We start from the raw sequence: 25,455 nt of genomic DNA on the forward strand, positions 1-25,455 counted from the left end.
TTGAAGGATTACTTTCTTGTTTTTTCTAGGGCGTGGTTTCCATCGTTGTATTGGTGTTTTCCTGTTATTATCCTTTGAAGGGCTGGATTTGTGGAAAGATATTGTGTGAATTTGCTTGTGTCATGGAATACTTTGGTTTCTCCATCTATGGTAATTGAGAGTTTGGCTGGGTATAGTAGCCTGGGCTGGCATTTGTGTTCTCTTAGTGTCTGTATAACATCTGTCCAGGATCTTCTGGCTTTCCTAGTCTCTGGTGAGAAGTATGGAGTAATTCTAATAGGCTTGCCTTTACATGTTATTTGACCTTTTTTTCCTTACTGCTTTTAATATTCTATTTTTATTTAGTGCATTTTTTTTCTTCTGATTATTATGTGTTGGGAGGAATTTCTTTTCTGGTCCAGTCTATTTGGAGTTTTGTGGGCTTCTTGCATGTTCATGGGCATCTCTTGCTTTAGGCATTGGAAGTTTTCTTCTATAATTTTGTTGAAGATATTTGCTGGCCCTTTAAGTTGAAAATCTTCATTCTCATCTACTCCTATTATCCGTAGGTTTTGTTTTCTCATTGTGTCCTGGATTTCCTGAATGTTTTGAGTTAGGATCTTTTTGCATTTTGCATTTTCTTTGATTGTTGTGTCCATGTTCCCTATGGTATCTTCTTCACCCGAGATTCTCTCTTCCATCTTTTGTATTCTGTTGCTGATGTTCGCATCTATGGTTCCTGATTTCTTTCTTAGGGTTTCTATCTCCAGAATTGTCTTTCTTTGGGTTTTCTTTATTGTTTCTACTTCCATTTTTAGATCCTGGATGGTTTTATTCAATTCCATCACCTGTTTGGTAGTGTTTTCCTGTAACTCTCTAAAGGATTTTTGTGTTTCCTCTTTAAAGGTTTCTAGCTGTTTACCTATGTTTTCCTGTATTTCCTTCTTAAAGTCCTCAATCATCATCATGAGAAGTGACTTCAGATCCATGTCTTGCTTTTCTGGTGTAATGGTGTATCCAGGACTTGCTAAGGTGGGAGTGTTTGGCCTGATGAGGTGTATCCAGGACTTGCTAAGGTGGGAGTGTTTGGCCTGATGATGCCAAGTAACTTTGGTTTCTGTTGTTTCTGTTCTTACGCTTGCCTCCTGCCATCTGATTATCTCAAGTGCTTGCTGCCCTCAATATATCTGATTGGAGCCTGTCCTTCCTATAATCCTAGTTGATTCAGGACTCTTCAGAGTCCAGATTTCTCTGTGATCCTTTGATTGTGGGCTCCTGTGAACCTGAGATTTTGGGTGTGTCAGTGTTTTTGGCAGTCAAACTTCCTCTGAGACCCTGAAATACTGGTGTGACACAGATCCTGTTATACTGGGATCCTGTTGTCCTAAGATCCTGGGTGTGTTACAGTGCCTGAACGTGGTATCTCCTTTGAGGAGTGTAAAGCTGTCTGGTCAGCGATCCTAAGATTGTGTGGAGAGGCCTCTGGGCACTGTGGGGGTGTCCGCAGATTCCACACCCAAAGTGACCCAATGCTGATGCCAACGGGAAGGGACTTGTTCCCCTGGTCAAGCAGGTTTTCTGCTTCCATACTGCTGTCTCATGTCCCGCGCAATTGGATTGGAACAGATGTTGTATTCCACTCACCAGTGATCCTAAGATCGTGTGGAGAGTCCTCTAGGGACCTTGGGGGTGTCTGCTGACTCCATGCCCTAGGTGACCGCGTGCTGGCATCGTGATTTTTTATTATAGAATTAATTTCTCTGTGTCTCTGTCTCCCTGTCTCCCTGTTTCTCTGTTTCTCTGTCTCTCTGTCTCATCTCTCTCTCTCTCTCTCTCTCTCTCTCTCTCTGTGTGTGTGTGTCTGTGTGTGTCTGTGTGTGTCTGTGTGTGTGTCTATGTCTATGTCTCTCTCCTTTTACTGTGTGTCTTTGTGGATGTCTCTTTGTGTGTGTGTGTGTGTGTGTGTGTGTCTGTCTGTCTGTCTGTCTGTCTCTCTCCCTCATTCCCTCCTCCACTCCCACACCTCAACCTGGATAATAATGGAGAAATTCAGACAGGTGTTCACTTGACAATATCTCCACTTGCATGATTCCCTTCAATGTAGGACAAGCATTTTTATTTCATTTAATTTACCCCATTCATCAAGAGCTTGAAAAGCTAATGCTCTAGGGAGTATTTCCTGATGCATTAAAATTATGGATTTCTGTGTGGGGATGTGGACACAAAGGTCATGGCAAAACAAGGAGACATTTCCAATATAGTCCCAAATTTATAAAGGAAACTCACTGAGCCTTTCAGAATTAAACCTAAAATCCTAAAAGGTTAGAAAGGGCTCAAGGCTAGGAGACTTTTCTTCTCCATATCTCATTAGCTTTACTGTGAATACTTAAATATGATGGGGGAAAGGGTTGAGCCATGTGAAAGACATGTTTTGATATAAAGCCAGCTAACCAGATTGGAAAATATATTCTTCATGCTTTCAGGCTCCCTCTGTCCATTCTTTTCCTGAACAAAATGTCATGACAACTCAAAGAATCAACTCAAAATCAAAATAGAAAATGGGCTAAGGCAACTGGTCGACCACCACACAGGTAGTTGATTCTCTGAAGCTTCTTTTACCCTTAGTGAACCAAGACCAATAAAGTTTTAGAAATTAGCAATAATTGGGGAAATGGTATGAGGAATGTGTGTAGCAACAGGCAGTTGTTGTTTTACAACCACATATAAATGGTGGACATTTATAAGCAAAAGATATATATGTGACATGTGAGAATATAAGAATACTAATAAAGGAGCTATGCCTCCTTCCAGCACAGGACCTGGGTTGTACATACAGTAGGTCAAACATTGATGGCCCTAAGACTAACATAGTATCTAAAGCACGTTTGCATAGTAATGCCTGTAAGTTTACAAATACAGTTAACCAACCCTCTAGAATACATAGTTTTAAGTATTTATTATGAAAATTTTAATCAGATAAATAGACAGTATTTTGGTCACTGCTCAGTACAGAAGGTGCAGTCAATACTAGGAAGAGCCCTGGATGCAGAAGACAGTCTCCCAAGGCCATATGCCCCACTCCTTCATTTTAAGCAACCTCGCTCATTTCCTTCATTTTACTTCCATTCAGTTTGCACAGAATGAAGAAAAAATAATAAAGGCTGGATTGTATTTAAAATCTACAGGTTTGGCCAAGACCCATTCAAGCAAAAGAACATCAAAGACAATCCTTCCTTCAATGTGTTTCTTGCTTACCTGCTAATTCTGCTAATTCACAACTCCCAGTGTGTTTCTGATAATTCATTTAGCTGTCCTAGGACGACATTCATACCACCACATCACAGCAGAACATGATAAAAGGCTCATTCACTGAGTAGCAGTACCCCTTTCCGATGTAAGCCATTTCTCCAGATAGAATACTGTGGGAAAATGCTGGTGTCACACCCAAACTCCTGTCTGTACAATTTATTTTCATATATTTAGAAAGCTCCTGATGTGACTCAAAGCATGAGTTACTGGGAACAAAATTCTGGTTCCCTTCAGAGGAAGGATCTCTAAGCATAATAAGAAAATTAAATACAGTGATCCTGTAAAATGCCAACAGAAAGTTCTTTATGATATTTGCTTTGTATTGTTTAATTGACAGGTAATAGTTTATGTATCAACCACATATAATATTGTGATATGCATATGCATTGTAGAATGAAAATATTAATATTCCCTCCCATTACTTTCCTTTCATAGTAAACACTAATCAAATTTTATTTCACAAACACCTCATTCCAAGGAAGGAAATGATCTTTTTAAAACTGAAATAACTAGGCATTCCAAGCCCCTGGCCGTGAGCTGATAAAGACTGAGAGTGTAATGAGTCAGAAAATTGCGTTAAGTTCCTCTCTTGAGTGTGACTAATGTCAAAAGGTATGCCTTTGAATCACTGGTCTATCATTGATAGTTTATCTAAAAAGAGAATAAGAAGAAAGAAAAGAACGTACGTGTGTGTGTGTGTGTGTATTGTGTATGTGTGTGTTCTGCTTTATGGAAAAATCTTTCCACTTATCAAAACACCAAAAGTATTTAAATTTCTTGAACAACCAAGTCTAAATTTCTTTAACATCAAAGTGAGTGGTTCTAAAAAGCTTAATAGTGCTATTATAATTTTATTTTTGTCTGTTTGCTTCCATTGAAATTACCTATGGTTGTTTGGTAGATGGTCTTTACTGAATCACCACTGATTTATGTCCTCAAGTTAACCAGCTGTCTCTATCTTCTTGTGTTAAAATTCTTTATGGCAGTAACAGTTATAAAGCAAAGTAGCCTTGCATCTGGAATCTACCAGTTGTTCTGCAAGTTCTGGAGAAAGAACCAGGTGTCAAAGGTGGAATTCTGGAAGCAGTCTCAGCTGGCTTGTTCTGGTGATATCCATGAAACAGTCTAAAGTTTCAGCTTTCTGCTGTTCATGGAGACCAAAACAGTCTTGGAACATTGACTTAAGCCCCTAAACCAGAGGCTCTATAATACGATATCCCAACAAAAATCAGCTGGTAGGGGCTGAGTTAGATTGTTAGACTCATGTAGCTGAAAAACTCTATGCACAAACTGAAATTTAAAAGGAGCTTGCTATCTTCTGTACATAACAAGTTCAAGGAAAACATTACTTCAAGTATTACATTTCCTTGTGCTCTCTCAACTCCTTAGGCAGGGGGTTTTTTGAAATGAATTTTCATAACAACTATAGACTCTAAAACTTCTCATGTTTGAGCCCTCTGAAGAAACTCATGTGTGCTCACTGTGTCTTTCTCTGTGTCTCTGTCTCTTCTCTCTCTCTCTCTCTCTCTCTCTCTCTCTCTCTCTCTCTCTCTCTCTCTCTCTCTCCCTCTCTCTCTCCTTCCCTGAAACAACATCTGGGTATTAATTAGCTCATTACTCATGGTTATGGAAAGAAATACCTTTCCATACCTTTGGATATATACAAAGAAAAGAGGCTTATACAGATCACAACCTTCGAAGCTAAAATTTCAAGCAGCATGGCTGCAGCTCTGATGAGAACCCTTCTCTGAACCACATCATGGCTGTATCACAACAGCTGTTCATGCTTGAGGAAGGTACCACATGGCTGGAGGAAGGCCAGGAAGATGCAGGGGAGGGGTCAGGCTTGCCCTTTTATAGAAATCCTCACTCTAGTACTAACCAGGGTTAGAATGACCAGATCAATTCATTTTGAAGACAAAAAACCTCAACAAGGGGCCTAAAGATTCTCTGCTACTCATATCTCTTAAAGGCCCCTTGCGATTAAACACCATCATACTGGAGGCCAAACTGTGAATATACAAACCATGTAAAAAAAAAATCAAAACATCTAAATCTTAGTGACTCTGCTGAAACCCAAGGCCACTGCTATTTCCTATGACCCCTCTCAACATCTTCGTTCCCTGAACTAATAATTAATAGAGCCTACTGGACAGTTCACAGATAGATGATGGCAAGGAGTCATTTTCCAGAGTAAGCTGGGGTACCATTAAAGATTTCGAGTACATAAAAAGGAAATGTGAAAACCCACAGGTGGTAACTAAGCGCAGACTTTGCTTCCTTCGTCAATCTCACTTATTATTATAAATTGTTCTGCGCATCATCCTACCTTGCCATTCAGCTCTCTACAGAGTGTTGTCACAACAGACAACACTCCTAGATGTTCAGCTAGGAGAATAGAACACAGATTACTTTTACTTGGATGTTCATAATAGATTAATAGACAACAGCCAAAAGCTCTGTGCCAATCACTTCCTTTTGACAAATTGTTAGAGAATCGGGCTATGGTCACACAAGGAAAAACTTAGCAAGACAAAAGGAAGGGTTTTGATGCATGCAACCACAAGGGGACATGAAAACAGTTATACAGAGGGCAATGAGACAAAGAGGCACACATTATTGGATGTTTATTTGCATAAACCACTAGGAAATGCCAATGAGTCTTTAGTGACAGAACACATACCAGGATCAGAGGGTGCTTGGGAAATGTTGGGGTAGGGTTTGTGAAGGAAAGGACTAAGCTAACAGAGTTACGTGAGGAAAGGTTTGGCATTTTTTCTGTAAAGGAAAATGCTATATCTTACAGGTCCCTTTGGCAAATGATTCAAGGCAGCCACTGGAGTATCAAGCAGCTGTAGACCCGCAGTGATGCAGATAAACAGTCTAGCTGTATTCTAACAGCTACTTATAAAAGAGGCGTGGAAAGCTGGCTCTAATGACAGTGGTTTACCAGACACTGATTTTGATGACTGATTTTACTACTATACATATGTCAACAGTTAGCAAATTGTACTCACTATATATCATTTCTCTCATGTCAATAACAACTCAATAAAGACCTCACACATAAAGCAGAAAAGCTTAAGTTTTCACCATCCACTGGGTGAGGGCTTATTCACCATAACACACAGTTGCATCTACTCCCTGCCTCCATATTACCTCTCCCTCATATTCACTGTAATTTCCTGGTAGGATTTTACTCTTCCTGACAAATATATTCATTGTAGCACTTTAACTTTAACCCCTTGGCTGGAGTTCTTGTCCTTATCCTCCTAAATATTCCCTGTTCCTATCCCATCTTCTTACTTGAGCTTTAAGACAAAATGTGGCTTCTGAAATGCTTTTCACCTTACATGTTCCTTAGCTCTTCTGGTCAATGATCATTTCCATGGTCCATAGTGACCAGCACATGGACATGGATGTGCCTATGATGTGTATCTATGTGCATGTAGAGAAACACGGGGCTATGCACACAATTGTGGTTAATAATTATATATACATATATGGAATATATTTGTACATATGCATATATACATATGTGGGTATATATAGATATATTTTACGTTATTTTACTAAGTTATATATTTATATAATATATTATATAAAGTATGTTAAATTGTAATCTTATATATGTGTAGAATCATTATCCATCTGGCAATTCCCCACACCAATTACACCAGTCACAATGGCTGGCACATTTAAAAAAAGGAAACAGACTAAGCATGGCAGTGCATACTTATGTTCCTAGAACTTGGGGGTTAGAGTTAGGAGAATCAGGAGTTCAAGACCAGCTTTACTGTATATAGCAGGCTCAAGGCAAGTTTGGGATACATGAGATCCTGTCTCAAACAAATAAACAACACCCCAAATGCCATGTTTTCTATTGTACTACCTATGTAATAGAAAAGAAAACTTGTGATGGGGAAATTACTGTTTATCTCCTGGGCACTCAATTACAAACATCACCTCTCACTCTGAAAAGTCCTGGGTTTACTCTCAGGGTCTTCCATTAACCTCGGAAGTTTTCCTAGGAGAATACTAGGTGGTGTCTCCAATAAGTAATTTCCTTGCTGTCCTTCGGTTTCCTAGATATACCAAAATGAAGACTGCCACCAACATCTACATTTTCAACCTTGCTCTGGCAGATGCCTTAGCCACTAGTACGCTGCCCTTTCAGAGTGTTAACTACCTGATGGGAACGTGGCCCTTTGGAAACATCCTCTGCAAGATCGTGATCTCAATAGACTACTACAACATGTTCACCAGTATCTTCACCCTCTGCACCATGAGCGTAGACCGCTACATTGCCGTCTGCCACCCGGTCAAGGCCCTGGATTTCCGTACCCCCCGAAATGCCAAAATTGTCAATGTCTGCAACTGGATCCTCTCTTCTGCCATTGGTCTGCCCGTAATGTTCATGGCAACCACAAAATACAGGCAGGGTAAGGGTTAACATGGGCCTGAGTAAGGGATGAGGGTACTTACAGTCTGAACTGGTGGTGATGTCTAAACCAAGCAGAATTCATGGTCCAGCATCTTTGTCAAACTGTACTTTGAATTAAGAAAATGCTTTTAAATATTTTGAAATGAAAATATTTCTCTATAATTACAAGCCTTCTAGGTATTTTAATAAGAACAAAGTCTACTTTTTCCTGATTTCTCTGTACTTACTTCATCAAAATGTTGAATAAGTGGGAACATAGCTTTCGCAAAAAGTAATTAAAGTTTGAGCCCAGCAAATGTTTTAGTGAGATTTGCTCATAATTTCCAAGCAGTTGCCTACCTGACAAATTCACATCTCCTGTTTTAACACAGCTGCCATCCAGAAGTGGTGGGGGTGGGGGGAAGAATCCATTAACAGGAAAAATCCTAGAAACCTTGGACAATGGTTATATCTTTTACAGCAGCTTAAATCCCACAGAGTGTCTGACTCATTAAGGAATGTACAAACTTCTCACTTCATAAGATGTTAATGTGATCCAAGTGGGCAGAAAAATAGAAAATGTGGGAAGGAAAAGAAGAAACTTCCCTGTACATCAATCTCCCTTAATTTCTTTAATTCCTTTCTTACCCGTCTGTAAGCAACAACCTAGGCAAAGTAGCCAAAGGTGCAATTTTAGAACCTGATGATATAACTAAATGTCGCTGCTAATTTTTCTTGAAAATTCTTTCCTTCTAGGGTCCATAGACTGCACCCTCACGTTCTCCCATCCCACATGGTACTGGGAGAACCTGCTCAAAATCTGTGTCTTCATCTTCGCCTTCATCATGCCGGTCCTCATCATCACTGTGTGTTATGGACTGATGATCTTACGACTCAAGAGTGTCCGCATGCTGTCGGGCTCCAAAGAAAAGGACAGGAACCTGCGCAGGATCACCCGGATGGTGCTGGTGGTCGTGGCTGTATTTATTGTCTGCTGGACCCCCATCCACATCTACGTCATCATCAAAGCACTGATCACGATTCCAGAAACCACTTTTCAGACTGTTTCCTGGCACTTCTGCATTGCCTTGGGTTACACAAACAGCTGCCTGAACCCAGTTCTTTATGCGTTCCTGGATGAAAACTTCAAACGATGTTTTAGAGAGTTCTGCATCCCAACTTCCTCCACGATCGAACAGCAAAACTCCGCTCGAATCCGTCAAAACACTAGGGAACACCCCTCCACGGCTAATACAGTGGATCGAACTAACCACCAGGTATGTGCTTTCTAGAATTATGTATAACATATAAAAATACAGCACCTGATACCAGTCTAAGATTTAGATCCTTAAGGAGGTCGGTTACTGGAGAATCCAGGCCAAGCCTAAAAATAGAGTGGGAGGAGGGGACCAAATTCTGATCATAGTGTTAGGAAGATGTGCCATAGAAATATGCTTGATGTATGTGTGTAAGTTCATTTAGACGTTTGGTAAGTAACAATCTGTTATGCTGCTGAAAGTTACTATCCTCAGAGCCTTGTCTCCTTTGCAAAATAAATGGCTTCAGTACATTTTAGAAATAATCTCACTTTGGAGTCTTGATTCACACAGCGACTTTCTATAATCCAAAATATCTTGCTAGTATCCCTATTATTTAAAAGCAAACCCCACCCCAATTCTGTAAAGAACATTGTCCAATGTGGTCATAGGTACAAGATATTCCCAAGAAAGAAAAAAGGGTATATGTATATATGTTATTATATATTTATATGTGTTATGTATATGTTATTATGAGTGACCATATATATGCATGTATGTATGTGTATATATATATATATACACATACATATACACATACATATATGTTGTACTTGTATATGTTTTATATGTGTGTGTGTGTATATATATATATACATACATATATATATATATATTTGATGGGCCATCTCTAATATTTATTAAGGCTTTGTTTTGTAGATTCTGGAGTCTGAACACTAGAGCAAATGCCAGCATATTACCTAACTACTATATTAAAATTAATTTTAAACACTCTCCATATTATTTGGAAATGATTTAGACTGATTAGAAGTTTAGACATGTATTTCTATGCCCAGGAGAGTCCCAAGAAGATCCAAGATTCAACCGCAGTTTTGTAACCACACAAGAAATGAACAAAGAGGGGGAGATCTCTTACCCATAAAACTGCCTAATTGGCCACATTGCAATAATTCGACACCTATCCTAAATCTCAGTGCATATATGACTTAATTATTAATATTGTTTTAAATAAATATTCCAAAATCCTTCCCACACCTAAAAATCACTGTGAATATAATTTTGTAATAACACAGAGTCAAAACTCAAGCCTCCTTTGAGTAAATAAATGATACTTGGGCTAAATTCTGTGTTGTCAAGGGGCAAGGCTAGAAGGAGTCACATGAAAAGGATTCACTACCAAGTCCTGCAGAGGAGCAGCCAGAGGGAGGCCTTGGCCACCATGGTGGTAGCTGCTCCCACCTGCTGTCTCTCCACTACAGCCCTCTCTCACTGTTCTGTTTATCCTCAACTGTGGCTACCCAGCATAGCCTACATTCAATCTGTCTAACTGACCTCAGATTTATGTAATACAACCTAGATGAATCTGCCTCAGAAGAAATGAATGCTCCTACCCAAATGGGAAGTGTGCCTAATACAATACACGTGACTAGCACCCTTAGAGAACATGGTGGTAATGGTGGCAGATTTATTCCCAACTCAAAGGCAATTATTAACAAATTTATCTCCCTGCTTGCAGCTCAGAAATCAAAGCCAGGCAAAAATGGGTTTCTCTGCTGCTTTCTCCCCATGACCCCCTCATTGTTATCCACATTAAGACACATAAGCCTTTCCTTTTTCTAGGCAGCTCTCCTTTTTTTAGGGGCCTTCAAACTCTTGCCCATCACTTTGAAAAGGTAAGGATTTAAACTGATTTTTTTCCTTTTTTCTCCAACCCATCTTAGATAATGCAATTTGAAGCTATCTACCTTAAACTGAGCTTCAAATCTATGGGATTGAAATATTTTACTTTCATTAGAGAAAAGAAAAGGAATCCGAAAGCTGGGGTTCTTCCTCCCCTCCCTAAGTGTCATGCTGGATCTTCCCTCCCAGGTTTATAGGGGCTTGGCTGCTTGGTTGCTTCCTCTAAGACACTGTGGGGCCTTCTTATCCTTCCTGACCCACCTGACCTTCCTCTAATGGAAGCAGAGCCCCAAGCTCTCTATTCCAGCACATCCCTGTTTTAAACACAGCTGCCCCTCAGATTCTCTAACGCTGCCTTCGACTCCCTTCCATACCCAGTGTGTGCATGTCAGGGTGGATCTTGCACAGCCAGAGAGTAGAAGGGAAGATAATTGGAGAAGCTCTGTCCTAAGTAACTAAAAGGTTTGCTTTAAAAATACATCCAATTAGCACTTATCATTATCACTGCCTCTGCGGAGCAGCGTCAGCATCAGATAACAGAGAAGCACATTAGTGTGGAACTGGTGGCCTCCCAAAGGCCCAGCTGGGAGAGCTAGATCAAGAAGAGAAGCTGAAAGAAGCAGAAAAGTTGCCCTGACATAATTGAAAATGAACAGAAATCAAAGATCCTATTCACCCATCTCCACTGATGTGTCTTCCTTTGGGGTTAAGGTGGTCAGATGAGGATGGCTGGAGTGACAGTAAAGCCTGAGGTGATCATTCCTGGCATCTATTCTAATCAGATCTCAAGGAAGAGTCGGGCTACATGGATCTGCCAATGGGAATCATTGGGATTACCTCAGTGAGAATCTGACTAGCAGGTGGTATGTTACTGTAGGTTTCATGTTTATTCATACCTTTGTTTAGAATATGAGCCATCCTTTTAGGAAAAAAGACTAACTGGATTAGAGTGATTGAACGTTTTTAGTTAGAAGTATTAGCAGTTTGTCCCAGTTATCAATGTTTATGTTCTGTCTCTTTGTGTTTTCATTCTATATCTACATCTACATCTACATCTACACCTACACACACACACACACACATATATATACATTTGTCATATTCCATATGTCACACATCAAGCACATTAGTCAACTTCCTACCCTGCAGATCAGAGATGCAATGTCCAACCTCTCCAGGGTGTCTGTATTCTGACAGATGGACACTGAGGCCATATCCACACAACACAGAGTGAAGTGACAATGTGACAGTTGGCAAGGTAATTAGATAAGCCATACATATCAGAAAGTTCTATGCCCAGAATGCATCAAGAGTCCCATAGTCCAGTAAAAGCATCTCATTAAGGTTTTTTCCTACAAGCCTAGAGGGTAGAAACAACCATTATGCAGGCTACAGCTGTAGGATATATCAGTAAAATTTGGGCCAGGTTTACCTGCTTGTGCTTTGGATGAGTTTCAACAATTTTCACCCAAGCCAGCCACCATCAGGGATTTCAGTCACCTGCTCTAAGATTGCCACAGCAGGAATGTCTAAGTCCACAGACACTCATCCTTAGAGAGAGTGTTACCTCACACTTGTCTTCACCCTGGCCACAGGTTCTGAGGGAGAGAAAAGAGAAACCAGGCTCACTTCTTCAAGCCTGGTTACAGAAATAGCACAAAGTATCCTAGGGAGATGGCTCAGTGGCATGCTGCACAGGCAGGAGGACCAGAGTTCAGATCTCCAGAGCCCAAGTGAATACTGGGAGGTTGGGGGCAACAGCCTGCCTGTGGTGCAACACGGAAAACACGAGACCAACCATTCCTGGAGAAACCAGGTATATTAGTGAGCTCTAGGTTCAGTGGAGAGACCCTACCTCAATACGATGAAAACTGATCAAGGTGACTCCCATAATCAACCTCAGGCAACTGCCTGCACATTCACTCACACACAGAGACACATGACCTTTTAAGGAAATGACATCAAGTTACATCCATGTCCACTATCGATCAAATAACCCATCCATCTAGATCTGAATGGGGGAAAGACTCTAGCTCTTGATGACAGGAACTACGAGCACATTGTCAAGAGATGGAGAGAGGGGAGAGGAAAGATAACTGAGGTCAAAGTTGTTCATGCTGTAGTCGACAGCTATCCCATTGTTTCCTAATGGTAGGAACACATCCATCTTGCTTTTTCTGATGCCTCTGATATCCACCTCTCCCTGTCCATTAGATGTTAGAAAGCACTCCACAGATAACTCCAGAATAGCTGAATAAGGGGAGGGGCTGGTGGCACTGTAGCTATGAGTGCATATGGAAGAACTCTTTCTTGTATAACAACTCAATGACACCATAACACTGACATTTTTGGCCCATCCTTCAGAAATAATGAACAGTAGGCTTTCTCCTCCACAGCCATTGGTATTCTAATCCCAAGTTAGAGTTTGCAAAAATGTGTTCTCAGATGTCCTTGTCTTCTAATTTGATTTTTAACGAGATGCTTTAAAAGACCAAGACCTGTCCTGGAGAAGTCTTGTCTTCACTGAGAACAGGTGAGGGAAATATTCTCCTCTGGACTTTCCTCATCCCAAGCTCAGTTTCCTGGTCTCTCTGAGGCTCCCAGGGTCACTTTATGTCCAGTTTGTTGTCTTTACCAATTTTTTATCTTGATTAGGTGGATCCCAGCGAAAGCATTTATGTTCTGTCTGATCATGTTACAGTTGAATTTCCCCACCCCCGTACCATCCTGCCATCCTGTTGAACTGCACTCTGCTTCAGAACACTGCCCACTATGACTCTGGGTGACATCAGTCTCCTTCAGACCTGAAATGTCACTGCCCACGCTCAGTGTCTTTCCTGCTTGCTTTCTACCCCGATCTTACCATATAAGGCACATTCTACTTGATAGCTGGGTGATTTTGAAAAATTTTAACTAAATATGTATATGTGTGTGTGTGTGTGTGTGTGTGTGTGTGTGTGTGTGTGTGTGTGTGTGTAGGATATATATATCCTAGTCAGGGTTTCTATTCCTGCACAAACATCATGACCAAGAAGCAGTTGGGGAGAAAAGGGTTTATTCAGCTTACACTTCCATACTGCTGTTCATCACCAAAGGAAATCAGGACTGGAACTCAAGCAGGGCAGGAAGTAGGAGTTGATGAAGAGGCCATGGAGAGATGTTCTTTACTGGCTTGCTCAGTCTGTGCTCTCTTATAGAATCAAGACTACCAGCCCAGTGATGGAACCACCCACAAGGGAACCTCCCCACTTGATCACTAATTGAGAAAATGCCTTACAGCTGGATCTCAGGGAGGCATTTCCCCAACTGAAGCTCCTTTCTCTGTGATAACTCCAGCCTATGTCAAGTTGACACAAAATTAGCCAGTACAATTGACGCCTTGTCAACTTGACAGGCAAACACAACACTAGTAAGCCTCAACCTTTAGTTTCCTATTCATCCCCAAGATCTAAACAACTTTAAAAATCCCACAGTCTTTACATATTAAAAGTTCAATCCTTTTAAAATATCCAGTATCTTAAAATTAAAAATATTTTAAAATTTAAAGTCTCTTAACTGTGGGCTTCACTAAAAAACTTTCTTCAAGAGGGAAAAACATCAGGGCACAATCACCATAAAAAGCAAAATCAAACTCCAACTGTCCAATGTCTGGGATCCACTCATGATCTTCTGGATTCCTCCAAAGGCTTTGGTCACTTCTCCAGCTCTGCCCTTTGTAGCACACACCTCGTCCTCTAGGTTCCAGATGCCTGTACTCCACTGCTGCTGCTGTTCTTGGTGGTCATCTCATGATACTGGCATCTCCAAAACACTGCCTGACCCCTTCAGTCCTGGGCCATCAATTGCAACTGAAGGCTGCACCTTCACCAATGGCCTTCCATGGCCTCTCAAAGTGCTGAGCCTCAGCTGCTCTGCATGACCCCTTCATGCCTTCAAAACCAGTACAACCTGGGTAACTCTTACACATTACCAAGTCCAGCCACAACACAAGGTACAGCCTTGGCTATGTCTGAAACACACCCTCTGTGCTCTCAGAAAACACTTCCCAGAAGATGTCATCTCAATGATGCTGGTCTCTTCTTAATCACAGCTAATTTCTTAGCTCCAGCTAACCAGCATCAATAGTCCCAGTAATGCAAAGGTTTCACTTTAGCGGTTCTGGTATCTTGTTAATCATAGCTGATTCTTCAGCCCCAGCTAAACAGAACCACAGAATCTTCACAATAGAATTGTGAACAAAACACCCAGGGAAGGAGTTACACAGACAAAGTTTGGAGCTGAGACGAAAGGATGGACCATTCAGAGACTGCCCCACGCCGGGATCAACCCCATAATCAGCCACCAAATGCAGACACTATTGCATATGCCAGCAAGATTTTGCCGAAAGGACCCTGATATTGCTGTCTCTTGTGAGGCTATGCCTGGCAAACACAGAAGTGGATGCTCACAGTCAGCTATTGGATGGAAGACAGGGCCCCCAATAGAGGAGCTAGAAAAAGTACCCTAGGAGCTAATGGCCTCTGCAACCCTATAGGTGGAACAACAATATGAACTAACCAGTACCCCCAGAGCTCGTGTCTCTAACTGCATATGTAGCAGAAGATGGCCTAGTCGGCCATCATTGGGAAGAGAGGCCCCTTGGTCTTGCAAACTTTATATGCCCTAGTACAGGGGAACGCCAGGGCCAAGAAGTGGGAGTGGGTGGGTAGGGGAGAAGGGGGGAGGGCATGGGGGGACTTTTGGGATAGCATTTGAAATGTAAATGAAGAAAATACCTAATAATAAAAGAAGAAAGAGGGATTCCAAAAAAAAAAAAAAAGAATCTTTAATTTTCCCTCTGAAATTTCACAAGCCAGGCCTCCATTTTCTGCACTGTTCTCAACATTATCTTCCAAGCTCCTATACAACATCCCACAGAGTTCTTAACACTGAATGGATCTTCTAACCCAAAGTTCCAAAGTCCTTCCACAGTCCTCCCCAAAACATGGTCAGGTTATCACAGAAATACCCCACTATGCTGGTACCAATTTGTCTTAGTCAGGGTTTCTATTTTTGCACAAACATCCTGACCAAGAAGCAGTTGGGGAGGAAAGGGTTTATTCAGCTTACAATTCCACACTGCCGTTCATCACCAAAGGAAATCGGGACTGGAACTCTGGCAGGGCAGGAAGCAGGAGCTGATGCAGAGGCCATGGAGAGATCTTCTTTACTGGCTTGCTTCCCCTGGCTTGCTCAGTCTGCTCTCTTATAGAACCAAGACTACCAGCCCAGTGATGGCACCACCCACAAGGGGACCTCCCCCCTTGAATTGAGAAAATGCCTTACAGCTGGATCTCATGAAGGCATTATATATATATATATATATATATATATAATTGGGGTGACTCTCTTAGGTCAGCTTGGTTATTATTTAAATACTCCAACCATAACCATAATAGAATGCTATGTTACTTTCCCAAACCAGCATACAAACTAAAGGATGGTTTTGTGTGGTCCAGCACATCTCTATTCTATAACATCTCTAATGGAATAATCATGAGAGGAAAAGTGTTTGTGGAGGTTAAATGTTTATACAATATCCAATAATCAGTAACAGGCATACTCTAGACACCCACATAAAAATCCAGGATATTGGCACACATCTGTAACCTCAGCACTGGAGGATAGAAAGACAGACATCCCTGGAGCTTGCCAGAGGAGCTGAAACAGCAAGCTTCCAGTTCAGTGAGAGTTCATGTCCCAAAAGATAAGTTAGGGAGAAATAGAGGAAGACACCTGACTTTAACCACTAGCCTACACACACAAACACACACACATACACACACACACACACAAACACATACACACATACATACACCCAAGCACATACATGCACATCCATTCATAGAACACACATACAATAAATAAATTGTATTTTTTCCTTCAGTTAATACCATATCTGATAAGCAATTGTTATGTTTTGCTCACCAATGGAAATCACAAGATTTATAAATAATACAGTTGTGTTTTAAAACGAGCCTTCGCTTGTATCAATGAGCCTTACAGGGTTAAGTCATGTAATCACAGTAAAGCTAACATCATATTAATTTTTCTCATTAGTATGGTAAAGCCATTCCCAAATCCTCTGATTACCATCCTGAAAGCACCTTTTTAGCATCTAAATCCAAGAACAGGAAAAGAAATCAGGAGATAGTTGTATCTGAATAAGCTAGAAAACTACAGCCTCTCCAGAGAAGGAAAAGCAAACGGCTCATCTTTAAAATCAGCTACATCGCTCTCAAAAACCAGATCCATGGGGTCTTTGTAAGACATCTGTGGAGAGCTAATTTGGGGAAGAAATGATATCAATTCCATAACAAAAGCTCCAGATTAGAATAGCTCCCAAAATTACAGTACTGGACGACATTAATGCATTCTTGGTGAATGAAGCCAAAATGGCTTTTCTTTCAGCTATTTGGTTCAAAAGAGAAATGGTTCAATCATTGTGTGCAGGCACGCGTGTGTGTGTGTGTGTGTGTGTGTGTGTGTGTGTGTGTGTTATAAATGGGCATCTTTATGTATGTCTGAAATTAAAGTTATGTAGGTTTACTTGAATGATATACCACAAATAACAGCAGTAGCTAGTATGTTCCATCTATTAACTAGAATAAGAGTAAAATAAATGTTTAATTAGAAATGTTATTTATACACTTGGCTTCAATAACATGTATTGATCTATTTGTAAGTAGAGAAGCATATATTATTTAATCATATGCCGTATGAGTAATAATCTATAAAATGTAGGAAACAATTTTTATGGAAGATTTTATTCAGTGTTATGGTTCAAATGCAGCGACTGAGAATTAACTCAAATTACTTTTAATTTTTATGATCCAGGCTGTCGATGCATGTGACTTACTTTTTGGTTCTCTCATTTTAGTTTTATGGTGATTTTGATGTGTATTTTTCTTTTGGCAGGGAGAGTTTTAAAGATTAGGTAAAACAATATTGCTAATATCTAATTTCCTTATGCTCACTTTCCTATTGCTGTACATATATAATTCTTAAAATATAGCAACTATTACAAATTAGATGTTATCTTACTCAGCTAAACTGAAGTGTTAAATTCTTATTTTGTGAACATCTTTGGTGAAAATATTCCCATTTGCTGAAATTTACTATTTTGAAGATGGTATTTTTATTTTTAATTGTGTGTGTGTGTGTGTGTGTGTGTGTGTGTGTATGAGTGCTATGTCCATAGGGACCAGAAGATGGTATCAGACCTTCTAGAACTGAAGTAGCGAGCAGCCCCCACCCCCCACCTCGCCACCCCCCACCCCACCCCCCCCCGCAACATGGATAGCTTATAAATTGATTTTATGTACTTGTTAGTTCTCCTTGGAACACAAGATAAAAGTGACATCACAGTTTGAAATAATAGCTCTTTGATCCTAGAATGAAAGTATGGAAAAAATAAGTTGGGTCATTTGTCTATAGGAAGGAAGGGGATAAGGTGGGGACAGAGAGGACTGAGAAGAGGTAGACAATTAAGGTAGGAAGAAGGCTAATCTAGATAGCACATTTATGTTCCAAATCCACTACTTCTTCTTGTATGTCTTTCAGGCACACCAAAACTCTCAAGAATGCTTGAAATGCAGATATCTATCCCTTACCATCTTGGTTATATGCCTACATTTACAACATCAGCAATTCTACATAATGATCAAAAAATGTTTCATAACTAAAGGAAAAACCATCTGCTTCTTTTGATTTAATGAAACTTAAATATCTCTGGGTGTGGGGGACATTAGGATATTAAAGTTTCTTCAAAGGAAACAGATAACTTCTCATAGTGCTGAAATGGGTACCCTCAAGATGGGGGACAGGCAAGCAGAGTTTATGGAAGATGATATTAAGAAAGAAAAACATATCAATCAAGGAAAATAGTGTTAAGTATTTTGACAACAAAACCTAATTGATAACTTACAGAATTAATAAAAGTAGACTGGGATAAAACTTCTGTGCATTGATGATAAATCTGCTGCTTAGCCCCTATTACAATGTACAGATAAGTACGACTTTCTTCTCTTTCTTTCTGTGCTTTCTTCACTTTGATTTCTGCTAAAATGTCAGTTATTCAAAGGCCCCTAAATATTGCCAAATCCAGTCTCATTCACATCCTGTAGACTTAATATTAGTTTGAGTTGCTCTTTCAGGGAAAATGACATGCAGCCCGAATCATTATTCACAAAGAAAAAGGGCCAATCAAGGTGAAGTGTTGTTAACACTGGAAAGGTCTGAACAAGGCCTACTTTCCTAACAATAACAACGCCTCAAGAGATCTTCGGGATGAAATACAATTCGTAAAATATAAATTATAAAGCCCTGGACGTAAATCACAAGGAGTAAGAGGAGTCTCTGACATATTGGGTAAGATAGAGCCCCAAGATTAGTGGGAAAGATTCTAGCAAACGAACAACCACAAACTATCAAGCTGTGTAAACTTGTCCCAGAACCTGGGTCACAGTGAGAGGAGCAGGTGGCTCTGAGAAGCAAGACAGCTTCTGGCAAAATTGCAAAGAAAGAAACTAGCTACTAGATGGCACAATTGTGTGAACTCGAGAGCCAGTGGTTTATGTAGATTTGAAAACCTCTATCAATCTCTGTAACCATACACTGTGTTTAGTTCTGATCTAAATTTAATGATGCTATGACTTAGCTTTATAAAATTTTATCTCATTGTATTCTTAGGAGCCTCAGTCAGCAGAGACATGATGTGAATGAGCCGACTGATTAGACAAGGTTTCCTGAACACTGAAATACAAAACAAATAGAGAGGTTACTAGAGAAAATTCGTAGCCCGAAAATTCAATTATAGAAACAAATGAGTGTTAGATATGGTAAGGCCTCAGAGAGGTTTTATTTCATGACTAACAACATGACCCAAGGCACCTAAACCATGGTGATTAGATTACAAAGACAATTCTAGTGACTGAGACTAGAGAAATGTTCGTCTCCCACAGACAAGCCTCACACTTCAGTAATGGAATGAGCAGATTAAATCGGTGAGCAAGATGGTGGGAGGAGTCAAAATATTTTCATGTCTTCCTGTGGAACTCCGCAAGAAGACCAACATAGTCGACTAACCTGGACTCTTGGTAGCTCTCAGAGCCTGAACAACCAACCAAAGAGCATTCATGAGCTAGACCTAGGCCTCTTTTATATGTGTAGCAGATGTGCATCTCCGTCTTCATGTGGGTCCCCCAACAAGTAAAGTAGCGGCTGTCTCTAAAGCTGTTCCCTGTCTGGCTTCAGTGGGAGAAGATGTGATTCGCTTAACCCTGAAGTGACTTGATACCCACGGGGGCCCCACCCTTTCAGAGGAGGAGGGCAGAGGGGAGGGTCTGTGTGAGGAGGATACAGTGATCAGGATGTAATGTGAATAAATAAATTAATTAATGGGAAAATTTTTTTCAGGTAGTTACCTGGAAGAGATGTGACTTCAAAAGTCCTGATAGTTAGCAAATACTTAGAGGAAAGTAGGCAGTAAACTAGCCCCCTCCAGCATCACCCCACTGTAAAGCCAGGAGGAAAGTTGCAGGGGAAGATATTTCAATACAATCAAAAAAGAATTTAAAAAAAATTACTGCATTGTTATGAACAGACAAAAAGTTGCAACTAATTCATAGGTTCAATTTGTGTTTGGGGAAAAAAACATTTTTTGTAAGCTTTGAGACTCTGTTATCCTCTTGTTCCTAGAAGCTTCTAATGTCGAGAGCTATGCCTACATTCAAGAGACACTTAGCTATCATGTTAAGCCTTGATAATTAGGGCATCAAAGGGGACAAGTGTCAAATCAAGATGCTGTTTTTGTTTTTGTTTTTGTTTTTGTTTTTTTCTGGTTCCATCAGGTTCTTGTAGAACACTATTATGGTTAGCAATGCTCAATAGACAATGTCAGGGGGTGTGACATATTTTAGATGTAGAAGACACTGTCCTCACTCCATAGTTGGAAGAGCACCTCGTACTATCAGGCTTGACAAGTCCCCTGCAGGCCATCAGGCCCAAAGCTGTGAATTGATCTGCGGTTTAAACCTTTATGAAAATAAGTAGCAATGTCTCAGAATTCAAGACACTCAGAATTGTAAAGCTGATTGTTAATCTCTCACTCCCATGCACTCAAATGTGTCCTGAATACATGCACAGACACACAGAATGCTAAAACTATGTCTCTCTGAAAGCAGAGCTGGTGTTTTGTTTGGGTTTTCCTTTTTTGTTTGTTTGTTTGTTTTGCTTTGTTTTGAAGCCTACCACTTTCTGGCTATAATTATGAGGAAGACAGTCTGTGCAGCCTTAGGATATGTTTTTATCTAATTAAATTGCATGTTGCTAAGAGTTAGGCTTGTAAATGACACGTTCTTTTGTTTTGAATACAATATCTTTGCAGAAAATAGATTTATTTTGAAAAGGCATATACACAGAACTTGGAGAAGCACACCAAAGATATTTTGTTACCATATGGCAAATATAAGCATAGAGACCAGAGTACCTGGATGCTGGTGCCAACCCCAGTGACAACCACTTGTGGGAGAACATTCCATGCCAATGGTTGTTGAATGGCATCTCTTCATGACCAGAAGATCATTGACCTACAAGTTTGCCCTAGAATTAGAACTTGGTTGACTGCATCATTCAGTCTCTGGAGCAAGAGTCTCTCAATGAACAAAAAAACATAATCACTTAAGCTTTCTTCCATGGCAGAAAATCACCTGACATTAAAAGCAGGAGTAGCCGGACGTGGTGGCTCACGCCTTTAATCCCAGCACTCGAGAGACAGAGACTGGCGGATTTCTGAGTTCGAGGCCAGTCTGGTCTACAGAGTGAGTTCTGGTATATCATGTGTGGATCCTTTGAAGTATTAGGTTTTCCTCCACTCCTTCTTGACCAAATTTAGAAAAAAAAATAGAAAGATGTTACTACATGTTTATAATAAGGGCTGGGAAAACTGCTTAGTTGATAATGTGCTTACCTTGTAAGCATCCATCATGCAAAAAGGCTGGAAATGGAGATGCCCACTCTGGAAAGGTGGAAGTGCATGTGTCTCTGGAAATTGCCAGCCAGCCATTCTGACCTAATTGGTTGACTTGAGTTTCACTGAAAGACTGCCTCAAAAAGCAGTAGACAGCACCCAAGGAGTGACACCTAAGGTTGTCCTCTGAGTTCTACATGCATGTGTACATGTTCTTATACATACATACATACATACATACACACACAAACATACACACACACACACACACACAGAGGGGTGGACAGACAGACAGATAAACATGCTTAAACATGTTTCTTGCCAGGGCTGCATTAAACACAAAGGGGACTGAGTGAGTGCACATCAAAGGGCATCTCGTGACTTCAGATGAAAATTGCATTGCACATAAACTCCTCTCATGGAATAGAACGTTCTTCACATAATCTGTCTGATCACTGTGCTTTAGAAATACTACGTGCAGCTCCTTATTCCCATATCATATCTAGGCTATACTGTAAGATCGGGAATAACGAGAAATCCCACCACGTTTGATCCAGGCAGTGAGGCTTGGAAGAAAGGATGAGTTCCAGTTACTTAGGAACACTGAGATCTTTGCCTCTGAGTCATCGGCTCCAAATAGTTTTTGTGTGACTGTTTTGATGAATTTTCTAATGAATGGGGTTTTAAAGTCTATTACAAGCAAGGACTGATCAGTTTCCAAAGTACCTGAATCAGTTACTGCCTTCAGTTGCAACTTTAGATGGAAGGAAAAGTGGAAGGGCAGAGGGGGCTTTAAGAAGTATAATATTAAATTAGCATTTTCATCCAGTACAAATGAGTACATCACTTCTCAAAGGTGTCAAAGTTAAAAAACATAATCTCTTAAATTTTCTCCAGCTCTAACACAACAATCTTTCTATGAAAAATAACTAAAATTCCTTAAATAAACTTCACCTTGGAGCTTAAAAGCTTTTGAAACATTTTTTAACAGAGAAAAACATAGCCTAGAGGGTATTTGCTAGTTGACTTCCTGGAAACGTTACACAGTTCAGAAGATGGTTCGTATAAAATGAAAAAATTAACATTAGAGAATTATATCTATGCACATATTATGTATATATGTACAGAATCTATTGTCAACCACCAACTCCATGGGCATGTGTGACTGCAGTGTCCTTCTGCTCAGAAAGAAGCTTGGGTATATAGTTCTGCTGGTGATGTCTCATCAAGAGCTCATCACAGATCTGAGGAGGACAAGAAGTCAAGAAACCAGCAGAACCACCAACACAGTTGTGAAATTCCCTTAGTCTGTGTCTCACATCACAACACAGGGAGGCCAGACCACAGGCAAACATGGTGAGCTGCACCACTGCCTGAGAACCCAGAGCAACAGGCCCCATATATTTTATAGCAAACAATAAATAGCTTGATCTTTCTTCCCTAAGAACAAGCACCCCAAAGTAGTCCCCTTGTAGTCCTCCTGTGACGGGACAATGACAGTTCGAAACTGACTAGCAGTAGAAACTATTCAGAATCAATAGGATCTGCAACCTCACTCAGTAAGCAAAGATAGGCAGAGATGCTCACCGTATCTCTCCCCCAACTTCACCTGTCAATCTGCCTTCTTAGCCAGGCATGTTTACATGGTTGTGCCATCCCATCAACAACTGAGATTAGGTGTCTGTAAATGCTCAGACCAGATCTGCCCCCACTTTTTTTCAATCAATGATTGATTAGAATTACTGTCAACAGAAGGCCATTGACAAGATGAGATTGATGTACAGTACCAAGCTTGACTGTGCACTACATCACATGAGACGAATGCAACTAAGTCCCAGAGAAGACCAAAAGTCTAACTACAGAAAACCACCTGGACTCTTTGCTCATCATTTGCATAAATTTAGCCAGCATGCTGTGGGTACTAATCCAAAAACGGAAGCATTTGGAAGCCATATCTGCCTTCCACCATGTTCATCCAGACTATGGATTAAGACCAATCAGAGATTCATCTATCATCAGAGAGTACAGACTTACCTGCCTATTTCTGTGGCTCTTTCCATCGCATTGGCTATAGCTCATAGAGTGAGAGATAGCTTTCTGAGCTTTCTCTAGGTTTGAACTCTGATGGTAGGGACAGTCTTCACACTCAGTACTATATAGAAGTAGGAAACCATATAAACACTGATATCCTCAGTATCCCTGGGGTCTCAATAAAGAAAACATCTATAAAGTGTGCCATTGCCACTGATGGTGGGTAATTTAAAATGAACTTAGGTATGGGGAGATGATTCAATGCATAAAGTGCTTGCTAGACAGGCATGAGTACCTGAGTACCCATGTTAAAACTAGGCCCGATAGGGTACATTTGAAATCCTATCACTAGAGGTGAGGAACAGACACAGGAAGACTTCTCAAGTTCACTGCCACCAAGCTTAACCAAGCCAGTGAACTTAGGACTCAATAAGAGATCATGTCTCAAAAATAGGGCGGCAAGCCATAGAAGAAATTAACATGTTGATCTGATCTCTACATGCATGCGCATACACATAAAAATTAATAAGCCCAAGAACAGCAATCCTACCCTTGGACATAAACCATATGGGCATTTTTGTCTTTTATATAAATATACAACAAAATGGGCATATCACCCTTGTTGGGATTCACTGATAAACTTGATTTATATTGCTATTGCATTGGTTTGGCTAAGCCAGATGGCCACAGTCACCCAGTGGCTATTGTCTAGACACTAGACATTACACAACCCCAGGGCACTTAGGTGTCAGGGGAAGCCTAAGAGTAGTCATGAGCTTAAGTAACAAGGATGCCTCTCTGTGAGTTCACGTGCACAGGGATTCATTGTCTAGAGATGCCTCTCATAACATCAGATACAGCGGGAAAATGTGGGGCCAAGCCTGCCAACAGCAGGCTTCTTCTGTTCACACAGCAGGTGGATAGAGGTGGTAAATGCAGAAACAGCACCATTAACAGGCTGCCACTTATTTCTGGTGAGTCATGAGTTTGTTCAGCCAGACAGAAGCTGTAAGCTAACAGGGCTGTTATTATTTCTTCCCTATACCTCCAGGGTCCAAACAGTTCCTTCCACGAATGAAGTGGTTAGTGTCAGGGGACAGAGCATATGGGCTTAGAATCCCAAGGGGTATTTCTGGTCTGAGGCTGACTCCTTCCCAGAGACCTGTGTAATTCAAAGGAGGCTTCTGGCTGATTTATTGGGATAGCCTCCAATGCTACCTGATCCTTTTTTTTCTAGCCAACTTTGATGAAACTCCCATTTAAGTCAACAGACTGAATGCAAAGATAACACCTGAATACTGCCTCTAAAAGTCAGGTTTCCTCTTTTCTGATAGTGCAAGCCAAGAGTAGACAATGTCGTCATTGTTTTCTCTAGGGTTGGGCCATACCTTTGTTTCAAATGGTTTTGACATGAATGGTTGGACATTGTGTCTTATCAGAGCTAACGAGCTTCCCAAGACATTTTATTGAAACCCATAAACATAAAATCATCCATGTAATGATGCCAGATCAGCTTCAGAAGAACAGCATTGGCCTGTGTTTTGATTCTCCCAATTGGTGGCAAATATCAGGAGAATTCAAATAGTACTCAGAGGCTAAAGAAATGGCTGAATGGCTAAGACCACGTACTGCACTTGCAAAGGACCTATGTTTAGTTCTGAGAACCCAGAAGGAGTGACTCAGAATTGTCAGTAACCCAGCTCCAGGAGCATTCAATGCCTCTTACCTTTGTAAACACCTGCACTAAT

The 25,455-nt window shown here is 40.5% G+C and overlaps 1 protein-coding gene across 1 annotated transcript in view; it reads left to right on the forward strand.

Annotated features, from left to right (window-relative positions):
* Window positions 1–10,924, forward strand: part of Oprm1 (opioid receptor mu 1) — a 45,221-nt gene extending 34,297 nt beyond the window's left edge. Inside the window, 5 exon segments of the mRNA XM_021174254.3 lie at window positions 7,378–7,730; window positions 8,468–8,988; window positions 10,710–10,847; window positions 10,849–10,899; window positions 10,901–10,924. Of these exon segments, the coding sequence (XP_021029913.2) occupies window positions 7,378–7,730; window positions 8,468–8,988; window positions 10,710–10,847; window positions 10,849–10,899; window positions 10,901–10,924 (1,087 nt within the window).
* Window positions 10,925–25,455: the final 14,531 nt, after the last annotated feature.

Source organism: Mus caroli, unplaced genomic scaffold (genome assembly GCF_978045245.1).
Source record: "Mus caroli unplaced genomic scaffold, Mus_caroli_1 scaffold_9, whole genome shotgun sequence".
Classification (NCBI taxonomy): domain Eukaryota; kingdom Metazoa; phylum Chordata; class Mammalia; order Rodentia; family Muridae; genus Mus; species Mus caroli.